At 41.9% G+C, this 13,839-nt stretch overlaps 1 protein-coding gene across 2 annotated transcripts in view; it reads right to left on the bottom strand.

Annotated features, from left to right (window-relative positions):
• Nucleotides 1-13,839, bottom strand: part of CTDP1 (CTD phosphatase subunit 1) — a 110,868-nt gene that overhangs the window by 20,613 nt on the left and 76,416 nt on the right. For both annotated transcript variants that reach the window (XM_044293363.1, XM_044293362.1), the window contains exon 12: nucleotides 9,298-9,467. In XM_044293363.1, coding sequence (XP_044149298.1) covers nucleotides 9,298-9,467 — 170 coding nt within the window. The remainder of the gene's footprint in view (nucleotides 1-9,297; nucleotides 9,468-13,839) is intronic.

Raw genomic sequence — 13,839 nt, 5'->3', positions numbered from 1 at the left:
CCAGCCACAGAATATTCAGCAGGGCATCCGCCTGTCAAACGCCTGCAAGCACTTCTATCAGGGTTTGAAAGGTAATCTGATTTTCTCCATGGACATGCATACGGAGAGACAGCGCTTTTCTTTCAATACACTTTAAAAAGGCAGCCACAAAGGATTCACGCTTTGCATGGAATGACTTCTTAAAGCTGCACGAATAAAAAGGGATTATTAACAGGCATTTTCATACAATGACACTTTTTCGATAGGTCTTATTATGTCGCTTTTGCCTTGCATTGAAAGCAGACATCTGGCAAATGAAGAGTTTTAAAGTCTACTTCATGACTGGAAGAAGACGGAGGAAGCAAAAACATATAAAAGCACCACAGCTAAGAATTTTAGAAATAACTTTTTGATTATCAATTTATAAAGGCAAGTCGTGAACCACAAGGAATAATATCTTCCATTAATGTTGTTAAGAAGAGTTTTAAAGCCTTTACTTTCTTCATTAGGGAACCAGGGCAGCTAACGTTTGTGGGAACAGGGATGGCTTCTGTATAGTGTCACCCATGAATACACTGCCAATTCTGCTTTCAATATTCAGATATTACTTACCTGCTGTCAGACTTTTACAGTAGGTAGCCCCTTTGGTGCACAAAGTTTTGAAAATTAAACTAATTTCCATAAAAAAAATGCTTTTGGCAAATTTTCTACTTTGGCATAAATCTAAAAAAATGTCGGTGTTTTAGCAAATGCCATACAGAGGACAGTCAGATAAAAGGGCATCTGTCAGCAAATGTGCACCTATGAAACTGGCTGACCTGCTGAATGTGCACTTGGCAGCTGAAGGCATCCGTGCCCGCATGGTTGAGAAAAATAAAGTTTTAATATATGCAAATGATCCTCTAGGAGCAACGGAGGCGTTACCATTACACCTAGAGGCTCTGCTCTCTCTGAAATTGCAGAGCCTTCTGCACTTTGATTGAAAGGGCCAGGCAGTGTAAATATGATCACACCTGCCTGGCCCTGTCAATCAAAGTACAGAGGGCGCAGAGAGCAGAGCCTCTAGGTGCAACGATAACGCCCCTGTTGCTCCAAAAGGCTCATTTGCAGATAGTAAAACATAATTTTTCTCAGCAATGCAGACACATATAAACATGGGAACCAACACAGATGCCTTCATAGGTACAAATCTGCTGACAGATGTCCTTTAATTTTCTGCTAATATGATCTCGAAAAAATTATCACGTGGCCATGGATTCTGTCATTGAGGAGAGAACTACCTCTGAGTCAGAACAGAGAGCATGGAGGACCATGTATATGCATAGCTGCCATATAGTACATTACAATGGCCAGGCAAAACAAGCATTTGATCGTAGGCTCCCATCTGATGAGGCAACCCGTTTATCACTTTTGCCGCCATGAAAATTTTCACAAGTTTGAGAAACGCAAATAACATTATTAAACAAAAAAGGTTTTGTAAGAAATCCATAAAAATGTAGTAAAAACGAAAGCACAAGATAAGCATAACTAACATATATGAACCTTGCATATGTTCTCATAACTAACAGACCAAAAAGCTCTATGATAAGTGTGCCGTGTCATCAAATCATCTCACTTCTGTAGCAGAAAAGGGCCCTTTTCCCTTTAACGGTGACACATTTTTCCAGTTTGGTAAAAAGGATACCATAAAAACAAGTAATGGAGATTGTGCGGTGGGAGAAGAGATGATGGTAACGGACTGATCTTTCTCCCTGATGACACTTCTTACATAAACAGAACCAGCCAGTAAAACTGGGTGCTGTAACCCGAACATTGCACCGAGAACGGTGTTAGAATCGGAAAGCTATCACTTAGGGCTTTAACAGGGTACCCAAAGCTAACCTCTAGCTAACAACCCATCTGCGGCAAGAGTTCAACATCACAATGTACTTCACCCATGGCAGTGAAAGGGTTAAGTGAGGAGATATTAGTGGCGATAAAACAATGGCTTGTTGCAAAAGCTGCACAGAGTGAAAACCTTCAAAGGACTGTGGCACAGCTCCATTCTCTCTGTGCCAAGAACTGATAGACCATGCATGGTATTCAGCTCATACGTGCTGGGAACGTAACCTGTTGGTAATTTGCCGGCTTTCTAACACAAGGCTCAATTAAGACCAACAAAGGCCTAATTTTAAGGCGACAACCAAGCATGACATGGCACTTCTGAACACCATAAACCCCTATGGTGATCCAAATTCAGGAGGGTGGGGTGTATGTAGGGCCAGACACACACACAAGCGAGTTCAAGGTGAGAAACTCGCGTGTCTTGTTCCGACCTCTGCTCCTCTGACAGGATCGCACAGCATGAGGCCTCATGCACATGACCGTATGTATTTTGGAGTCCGCAAAAAATACGGATGACGTCCGTGTGCATTCCGTATGTTGCGGAACGGAACAGTACTATCCTTATCCATAAAGTGGACAATAATAGGACATGTCTTTTTTTTTTTGCAGAACATAAATATGGACATACGGAAACTGAATGCACAGGGAGTAACTTACCGTTCTAATACCGTTCCATATACGCAAAAAAAAAAAACAGAACGGACACGGAAAGAAAATACGTTAATGTGCATGAGGCCCAATTCCGTAGATCTCTCATGGTGACACAGCATTATACGTCATTAAAATACTGTTCGATACTGTCAGAGGAGCAGAAGTGAGAACGGGACCTCACACTGACTCTCGCCGCAAGTTTCTCACAAAGAACTCGCTTGTATGTGTATGGCCTAACAAACAAATACGAGTGCAATTTGCTTAACTGTGAAGTTCTCAAAAGGGTTTTCCAAGATTTTTTTTTTTGTTTTACTGATTACCTATTCTCTTCTGGATAGATCACGAGTATCTAATTGGTGGGGGTCTGACACCTGGGACCCCCACGGATTAGCTGTTTGAGAAGGCAGCAGCAGTCCTGTGAGCACCGCTGCCTTCTCGCAGCTTACCAAGCACAGCGACATCCACTGTATAGCGGATGTGCTTGGAATTGCAGCTTAGCCCCATTCACTTGAATGGGGCTGAACTGCTCCTAGGCCATGTGATCGATGAAAAGCAGAGAGGCCTAGGAAAAGCAGAGAGAAGCGCTTTCAGCGCCTTCTCAAACAGCTGATCAGCAGCTGCCCCAAGTGTCAGACCCCACCAATCCGATACTGATGACCTAGGATAGGTCATCAGAGGATAGGTCATCAGTATATATATATATATATATATATATATATATATATAAATATTAATAATAATCAATATTATCTTGGAAAACCTATTTCTGCCATTTTTGTCATCGCTTCTCTTACGAAAAAGAAATGTAATAAAAAGTGATAAAAAAGTCACATACACTCCAAAATGGTATCAATAAAAACTAAGATCGTCCTGCAAAAAATGAGCCCCCACACAGCTCAGTAGATTTAACTATAAAAAAGTTATAGGGGTCAGAAATAAAAAACCTATACATATGTGGTATAGTTGTAATCGTACTGACCCAGAGAATGAAGGGCACATGTCATTTTTACGGGAACGCCGTGGGGACAAAACCCATGAAACAGAGGAGGAATTGCGGTTTTTTTCCCCCCTCAATTCCACCCCATTTGGAATTTTTTCCCAGCTTCCCACTACATTATATGACACATTAAATGGTGGTATTAGAAAGTACAACCTCTCTCGCAAAAAGTAAGCCGTCATACAGCTATGTGAACGGAAAAATAAAAAGGTTATGCCTCAAGGAAGATGAGGAAGAAAAAATAAATAAAAGGCGAAAACGAAAATAAAAAAAACAACTCAGGTATCAAAGGGGTTAATACTCTTTGCCAGTTGAGCATGTGTTTTTAATGGAAGGCTGTAAAGGTTGTGTTTGCACGAGACAGCGGAACCCTGATCACCGGTGGGGGTTAATGCCCGCACAAATACATGGGTTAAAGGGCATCTGTGAGCAGGTTTGTACCTATGAAACAGGCTAACCGGACGCATGTGCACTATGACAGAATGAGGCAGTGAAAACATCATCACACCTGGTCCTGTCATTTAAAGTACAGATGGCGCTACAGATGCAGAAAAAGGCGAGTCTCTAGGTGTAACAGCAATGCCCCCGTTGCTCCTGGAGCTCATTTGCATACATTAAAACTTTTTTCTCAGCAACACGGGCACATATGAACATGGGACCAACACAGATACCTTAAGCTGCCAAGTACAGATTTACTTTCACACTCGCGTTCGGAGCGCCGCTTGCGAGTTCCGTTTGAAGGCTCTCACAAACGGCCCCAAACGCATCCGTACGGCCCTAATGCATTCCGAGTAGAAGCGGATCCGCTCAGAATGCCTCAGTCTGGCACCATTTGGCCTCCGCTCCGCTCAGCAGGCAGACACCCTGAACTCTGCTTGCAGCGTTCCGGTGTCTGCCTGGCTGTGTGGAGCCAAACGGATCCGTCCAGACTTACAATGTAAGTCAATGGGGACGGATCCGTTTGAAGTTGACACAATATGGCTCAATTTCAAACTGATCCGTCCCCCATTGACTTTCAATGTAAAGTCTGGACGGATCAGTCTGACTAACTTTCACACTTAGAATGTTTTCTGAAATATAATGCAGACGGATCCGTTCTGAATGGATCCCATTGTCTGCATTATAGGAGCGGATCAGTCTGTGCAGACACCAGACGGATCCGCTCCGAACAGCAAGTGTGAAAGTAGCCTTAACTGGTCAACCATAGGTCCAAATCTGTTGGCAGATGCCCTTTAACAGAGGTGGCCACGGGTGGGTGGCGTGTCTGCCACAAGCAACGGCTGAATCATGGATGCCCAATGGCAACCCAGCCGACACATGATTCATAGTTCAATATGTGGTCACACACACATGGGTGGCAGTAGAAATCTGTACTGTCCAAGGAAACCCATTGCATTTCTAACTTATGATTCTTTCACATCCATCCCTACAAAAAAATATGTTTGCAGCTCAAAGAAAACTGGATCTGTTCCAAAGACGCAAGCTATTCGGAAGAAATTACAGCGATAGACCAAGAAGAAGTAATGCTGCAGACTGTACTCTGTTACCTCTCGTTTAATGAGCCACAACTGGTACTTCTAATTAAACTATCACTTCATGGCCTCAAAACACATATTCATCAAAAAGCAATCCAAAGAAAACAGAAGGATCCTCTCTCTACAAGTGAAAATCAAGAATGCTTGTGGACATCCAGAACATACACTAATTCGAGAGGCAGAAAAATCTCCACAAGTTGGAAACAACAGCAGCAGCGGCAACTTCTACTGCAGGATGGCATCTGGTCCTCTGCCATTTTCAATATATGTGGTCATTTTTAGCGGCATCAATGTCTTGAGCATACACCTCCTATATGGCACCTCCACTTGATGTGCAGCCACAGTTTTTCCTTATCCAGTTGGTGGCGATATCAGATGGATGGCCTGGCTGATAGGCTTAAATTCGGGGCTGATCGAGAGAATGGAGCAAATGGCAGGAGTTCTGTTTCTGCCATTAAATTGCTTACATCACTGTCAGTTGTAACATGGCCTTAGGTATTCAGTATGCAAGCAAGGACTTGGCACTGGCACTAGTATATGGCGTCCACCTTTGTGTAATTTATTCTCAGTATATCTACAGATGTTCCGTGAAGACCTCAGAGGTTTGTTAGAGAACATTAGTGATCAAACAGCATCATGAAAACCAAGGACCACACCAGACAGGAAGGGCATAAAAGTTATTAAAAAAAAATCCCAAACTCTGAACATCTCATGGTGCACTGCTCAATCCATCAACCGAAAATGGAAGGACTATGGCACAACTGAAAACCTACCAAGAAATGTCCATCTACCTTAGGCTAACTTTCACACCTGCGTTTAGAACGGATCAGTTTGCATTACCATGAACAGTGCAAACGGATCCGTTATGACTTTACATTGAAAGTCAATGGGGGACGGATCAGTTTGAAAATTGAGCCATATTGTGTCAAATTGACACATTGTAAGTCTGGACGGATCCGTTTGCCTCCGCACGGCCAGGCGGACACCCGAACGCTGCAAGCAGCGTTCAGGTGTCCGCCTGCTGAGCGGAGCGGAGGACAAACGGTGCCAGACTGATGCATTCTGAGCGGATCCGCATCCACTCAGAATGCATTAGGGCAGTACGGATCCGTTCAGGGCAGCTTGTGAGAGCCTTCAAACGGAGCCCTGAACACAAGTGTGAAAGTAGCCTAAACTGACAGCCAAGGCAAGGAGATCATTAAATAGAAGAGGCAGCCAAGAGACCCATGGTCACTCTGGAGGAGCTGCAGAGATCCACAGCTCAGGTGGAATAATCTGTCCACAGGACAAATATTAGTCATGTACTCCACAAATCTGTCTTTTATGGAACAGTGACAAGAGGAAAGCAGTTCTGAAAGCAAGCCATAAGAAGTCCAATTTGCAGTTTGCCACAAGCCATGTAGGAGACACAGCAAACATGTGGAAGAAGGTGCTCTAGTCAGATGAGACTAAAGTTGAACTCTTCGGCCTAAAATGAAAGCGCTATGTGTGGTGGAAAACTAACACTGCACATCACCATGAACACACCATCCCTACTGTAAAACATGGTGGTGGCAGCATCATGCTGTGGGGATGCTTTTCTTTAGCAGAGACAGGTAAGTTGATGGGAAGATGAATGGAACTAAATAGAGGGCAATCCTGGAGGAAAACCTGGTAGAGGCTGCAAATTACTTGAGTGGGCCAGAGGTTCACTTTCCAGCAGGACAACAAACCTAAACATATAGCTAGAGTTACAATGGAGTGGTTTAGATAAGAATATCCATGTGTTAGAATGACCCGGTCAATGTCCAGACCTATATCCCATAGAGAATCTGTGGCAAGACTTGAAAATTGCTGTTCAGACGCTCTCCATCTAATCTGATGGAGCTTGAGCTATTTTGCAAAGAATAAAAGGGCAACTAGATGCTTAAAGCTGGTAGAGACATACGAGGGGTGTTCAATAAGTTATCTACCTGAACATGAAAACATTTTCTAAGAAAATTGAACTTGCTACTTATTAATGTAATCCCCCTTGACTTCAAAACACTTATTCCACTTTGTCTCCATTGATCGGATGCCCTCAGAATAGAAGGAGACTTCTTCCTGCTGCAGGAACCTTGTTACCGCCTCTTGACTGCAGCATTATTAGGAAATTGTTGCCTATGCTAAAATTTCTTCAGGTTCTGAAAGAGAAAGTAATCACTGGGAGTCAGGTCTGTAGGGTGGATGGTTAAGCTCCATGAAGCCACATTATCCGATAGCAGTTTGTGATTTGCGAGACTGACGCATGGTCGTGAAGCAGCAACACGCCTGCAAACTTCTCATGGCATTTCTCTTTGATTGCCTCACATAATGCCTTCATTGTGTTGCCAGTAATTGTTGTCTTGTGGTCGCATGAATGCCAGTAATAAAATGCCTTCTGTAGCCCAAAAACTGTTGCCATAATCTTTCCCGATGACTGCTGCACACAAAATTTCTTTAGAGTTGGTGATCTCTTGTGCTTCTATTGCATGGACTCTAGTTTGGTCTCAGGATCATGATAGTGGAGCCATGTTTCTTTACACATCATAATTTGAGAATAGAAGTCGCCTGGATTTTCTCCAACAATATCTAAATTCTCTTGGCTAAATTGCTGGCGACAAGTTTTTTTGCTCAGGCATCAACACTCGTGGCACCCACCAGGAACTGACCTTTGATATTAAAGCATAATGAATTATACTGGAAACTGTGCCAACTGAATTGCCTAATTTTTGAGCTATAATACAGACTTTGACCCGACGATCTTCCAAAATCATGGCCTCCACTTTACCGCCTATTTCCTCTAAAGATGATTCGTCCTGAACACTTAAATTGATTCCCTACCCAATTTAAACAGCTTGGCCCAAAATTTTACTTTGCAGTAGGAGGGTGTATCATCACCATATACAGCAATCATCATTTTATGGATTTCTTTCGGCTTCTTTTCTACCTTTATAAGGAATTGAATCACAGAACGAAGCTCCAAATCCCTGTCTTTCTTTGTAGATCCGCACTGTACTGCACTTGCCATCCTGTCACTTCCAGTGCTTTCATCAGACTGAACTGCTACTGTGTGTGTTGCATGTCCAGACATCTCAACCTGCACAGCCAACCTCAACTAACACTGACAGAACATGCTGGGGTAGATAATTTGTTGAACACCCGTCGTACCTGAAAAGACTTGCAGCTGTAATTGCAGCAAAAGGTTGTCCTTCAAATTATTGACTCAGGGGGTCTGAATACAAATGCACGCTAAACTATGTAGCATTTTCTTTTCACTTCACACCTACTTGCTACTTTGTATTGGTTTATGACAAAGTTCCAATAAAATTCATTTAAGTTTGTGAGCGTAAAGTGAAAAAATGTGGAACAGTACAAGGGGTACGAATACTTTTTTAAGGCGCTGTATGCGTGGATTTACATATATGTGCATTTACAATAACTTTATGGCATTTGAATGTTAGTTGCAGTTTATGTATGACTGATCTTCTAATGTATTTATTATTATATGGTTTATTCATTTGATAGTTTTATACCGTTTCACATCTACTGTAATTAGTTTATTGATTAAACACATTCATCTGCTGTTTGGATGAACTCCGACTGCTATAGAAAGGCCCCAAAGAGTACAGCTGGAACACTGCAAATATGTTCCACTTTTTTTAATTACTTGCTGGCAAACAGACCCCAGGAACACACTAACAAATATAAAAGTTTACATCATGTAACTTTGGAAGCAACAAGTATTTTCACCGGAAAAAAAAAGCAGGAAAAATGCAACCTTGTGCCCAAAATGCTTGGCAGGCAAACCCCCTAAATAGACAAAATATATCAACTCATTGTGGCAGTTTCCCTTTTAAAAGGGATTGACATGAAGCAATCAATTTTAAAAGATATAGCCAATATACTCAAAAAGTAGACTAAAAGAACAGATTTTTACATACCTATTCATTATTTCCTAAAAACTCATATAAAAGTTAGTTTCACTTTTTGTAAAAACATTGGAAGTTCTGCCTGCTGCCATGTAAACCCATATAGTTTCTTGTGAACAGAGATGTATGTGTACCATGTGCACTATTTGACAGTTTGTGCCATTTTTGTTGATCTGTAAATGCATGTATCCCACAACTTTGCTGAAAAATCTCCACTCCCACTTCCTACAGATCATGAATATATACATATGAATCTACAAAAGGAGTTATTCATACATTATCCAAATTGTAAACGCCTGGCGCCAGAGGTTAGTACACTCACCGTGCTGTGCCATCAGAGAGGCTCTGTTCACTAGATGAAGACGATTCGGTTCTGGATTCTGGGATTTTCTCAGAGCTCTTCTCTGTTGTATTTGGCATTTTTTTGACCTTTACAGACTTCTTTTTCTCACTATCACTGTCATCACTGCCTTCCCCCAAAATGTCATCAACCTGAAAAACAAAGTTTTTAAAGAGAATTATAACCAAGCCCGCATCTCAAAGAAAAAAAAAAAAAAAAAAGGACCTAACAGTGACATGGCGTGAGAAACTTCCTTTTCTTGGATTGGACTCCTATTTCACACAACACAATTTTCCAACAGAACAGTCAGCAGTACAAAATACAGACTAGTTGCTAGTTTGCACGTCATCAAACCATTTAAGGCTACTTTCACACTGGCGTTTTTGCTTTCCGTTTGTGAGATTCCGGTCAGGGCTCTCAGAAGCGGTCCAAAACGGGTCAGTTTTGCCCTAATGCATTCTGAATGGAAAAGGATCCGCTCAGAATACATCAGTTTGCCTCCGTACAGTCACCATTCCGTTCTGGAGGCGGACACCAAAACGTTGCTTGCAGCTTTTTGGTGTCCGCTTGACTAAACTGAGCCAAACTGATCCGTCCTGGCACACAATGTAAGTTAATGGGGAAGGATCAGTTTTCTGACACAATCTGGCACAATAGAAAAAGTATCTGTCCCCCATTGACTTTCAATGGTGTTCAAGACGGATCCGTCTTGGCTATAGAAGACATAATACAATCGGATCTGTTCATGACAGATGCATGCGGTTGTATTATTGTAACAAAAACGTTTTTGCAGATCCGTGACGGGTCTGCAAAAAACGCTAGTGTGAAAATAGCCTAAAGGGAGTCTCACTAAATAAAAAAAATTGTAAAAAACTGTCCATTTAAGGGTCTGTGTGGGCATCCGTTTTCTGGATTCATTTAATTGGTTTTCTCTTTAAAGCGTCAGTATATATTATTCAATCCCACAGTGCCCTCAGTATATATAGTTCCCCCAGTAGTTATAACTGCCCCCAAAATGCCCTTGGTATATAAAATGCCTCCACAGTACCCCAGTATCTATAATTGCCCCCTTTGTGCCCCAGTACCTATAATGCCCAACAGATAACGTTACACAGGCACATGCGGAAACACTTGCTCCGCACTGGAGGCAGCAGGACCTAATGCTCCCAAAGTGATCATATGCAAGAACCTGGCCTGACAGAGGAAGCAGGCGGAGAAGGGGCGAACACAGTGGCTTGGGCCTGTCCACTTTGCACTTAACAGCAGATTTGCATATGTATTAAAACAGACTTTTCTCTGTTAATCCATTGAGAATACTGCTGAACAGCTCAAACTGCTGATCCGTGTCCCCGCTCGTCTTCGACAGGTTACTCCCTCCCCTCCACTCCCCTGCTTACTCCTTATTTCTCCTCTGCATCTCCTTCTTTTCCATGACCTGCAGCCCTGCTCACTCCTCCTTTTTCTGTAGTCACCTCTCTCAGCTTGCCCTTCTCCTCCTCTTCCATTGGTCGCTCCCCCCCCCCCCTCCCCCCCCGATCGCTTATGTCTCCTCTACATGTTGTTGTCTCATTTCTCCTCCTGGGTTCTCCCTGCCCGATCACTCCTCCTCCCGCAGACTGCTCCCCGTCTTTACACCTCCTTTACAGATCGATTACTCTTCCGTCTGGTTTCTCCGTATCTGCTCACTTCCTTACTCCCTATTTCTGCTCTACATGTACAGGTCGCTCACTCCTCTTCCTGGGCCCTCCTGTCTGCCCACTCTTTCTCCTCCTGCAAGTTGTTCCCCCTCCTTACTTCTCTTCTACAGGTTGCTCTCTCTGCACTCTTCCTTGGTCCTCCCTGCCCGATTACTCCTCCTCCCGCAGATTGTTCCCTATTTTTAATACACAACAACTCTGCTTTTTCTCCAGAAGGAAGCAGCAGATCAGCAAGTGCAAGGTAAAATTACATACAGCAGAGCTATCCATACAAGACACTATACCTGGTTTAGCTGTAGATTTCCTGGTGATAAACCCTCTCTAAACATACGTAACTGTAGCAGCAAAATGTAAGCTGGGTAAATACTTTTTCAATGGTTTTCTAAAGAATACACTCAGGAAAAATATAAAGCCAGAATATGCATATTTTATGCTCAGGACTGCAATTTGTCTTTTCGATTTAATGAGAACACCCATCCGTATATATCTGACTAATCAAACCTTTGCAAGAATGCGTGTAATAAGTTGTTCAGCACCCCGCTGTAAGAAAAGACAATCATCTCAGTTGGGTTTTCACATTCGCAGAGGTGAAGCTGGGAAGATTGGAACATTTTATTCTTACACTGTACTTTCTTTAACGGACTAAATTCAAATGTGTGCATCAATGGTTCTGGATAACAGATAAAGATCTGGTGAGCCATGTATCTACAAGTGGGAATGGAGCGCCAGGTCACTCATAAGCATTGCTACGCCATTGATCTCAAAGCCGAGTGCAGTATCCAATCTCTGGCAGTCCTAGAGTTTGAATGAAGTAGTACTGCTCATCCACGAATGCTACTCCATTCATACGGGATAATGGGAGCACCATTCTCATGAGCGGTTGGAATAATGTGCTCTAAAGACATCCATTCTTACTTTCACATAAAGCATTGGTGGATCGATTTAGCCACTTAAAGGGGATATGTGGCTAAAACATTTTTCTGACTATTAAAACCAGATAGTGACTAAGTCACCAGTTTCCAATTTGTTTTTATTTTCCTCTTGCATATTTTTTCTATTTTTATTTTATTTTCTAAAAAGGATTATGGGGGCAGCCATCTTCCCCGAGCTGTTCTTAACAGCAGATATGGTTTACAGCCACCATAGGTTATAGACACAATGGACGAGAGGGGACCTCACTGACTTTTATGGGCGTTTTGTAGGCCTCCTCTGTGACCTGAGCAGAGGTCCGGAGGGAGTAGGTAAACTATGATATCACCTATTGTGGGTGGTGGATCCTGTGTTATCTATATATAGGTGATATCTGTCATTCTAATGCTGTCTGCAATGATACGCAGATAACTGCAGTAAAATTATCGGTACAGACAAACTGGTTCCTCTTAGGCTTACAAAACGATCGAACCAGCGAGAAATTTACAGTTTGTCGTTGATTGCTCGCTCGTTCATTACTTTTAGATGGCTCGCATGATTTAACGATAATCGGCTTGTGTAAAGGTACCTTAAGACAGATAAAGCAAGTCCTTACATATAACAGTCAGCAATAGATACTGAAAGCTGTAAATGACTCTGTATGATAAGGGTCCTTTATAGCACAGTTTACCAGAAAACTAAAATGGAGCAGCTATCACCTGACATCCGAAGGAGCAGCTCATCCAGGCACAGACAGAGGGCAGTAAAGGAGATGTACCCCACTTTACTGTAAAGAGGAACTACTATATACCCAATACAGGCGTTTTCCTCGAGAAATAGCCATGTTGATTGGTGGGATCTGAGTCGGAGACATTGTATGTTCAGTCTAGTTTCAAATTACGATGCCCCAGGAAAGCCACATTGTATGTTGAAAAATATTGTATTCTGAAGCCATTGTATCTTGAGGGATCACTGTATATCTGCAAACCCACAAAACTCTGGTATGTAAATGCACATGGCAATGCGAATGTGTTAGTATTGAGATGCAAAGCTGAATTTCCTATATTCTTTAACATGCAGGTGACCTTTAAAAAACAGTACGTTACTCTCTTATGTTAAAGTAATTATAGCTACAATTCTGATATAAGATGGTGCTATGAATATAAACTGAATATATTGAAAACCTATTTAACATCATAATATGACACCATCATCACTTCTCATAAAACATACCCTGCCGATAGGTATTGGTATATATTACTGTTAAATACACAGATTACAAAAGTAAAGATTTCAGCTCACGCTGCAGAGTAGATCCTTTTAATATGTAAATTATGGGATAAAAAAAAATAACAGCAGATAAAGAATTTGCAGCACAATGAAAATGAAACTTCAATTTGTAAATTTGTATGCAGGTATATGCACATATATTACTTTCCAAGGTAGGCTTTTTGACAAGACATGAAATATGGGACACATTTATCAAACCAAACGTGGCAGAAAAATGAGTTATGAAAAACTGTGGCATATTTCTCCTACCCTTCTTAATGTGAAATTTGGAGCATCTTAGTAGACACGTTAGACACTGTCTTCCCTACCTCTTGGCTGGCTTACTTTACACCAGTATTTTGCACATCATTAATAAATCAGGCACATTTGAGAAATCTTGGCTATGACCCTTGTATTAGACACTTTTCTAAATGGTCTTGGAAGGTGCAAAGATGTCTAAAACACATAACAAATCTGGCTAACAATGTGTACTTGATATATTCTGGTGCAATTCATGCAGAATTCTGGTAAATTTTGCCAACATAAATCTCCTATATGGTCTTCACCAAAAGGGTCAAAACATATTCCACAAATGTAAGGTTATGCACATGGGAAGGAAAAATACATGTCACCAGTACATACTAAAATG

Source organism: Bufo gargarizans, chromosome 5 (assembly GCF_014858855.1).
Source record: "Bufo gargarizans isolate SCDJY-AF-19 chromosome 5, ASM1485885v1, whole genome shotgun sequence".
NCBI lineage: Eukaryota > Metazoa > Chordata > Amphibia > Anura > Bufonidae > Bufo > Bufo gargarizans.
The sequence above is the reverse complement of the archived record's forward strand: the minus strand, read 5'-3'. Positions and strand labels throughout refer to the sequence as shown.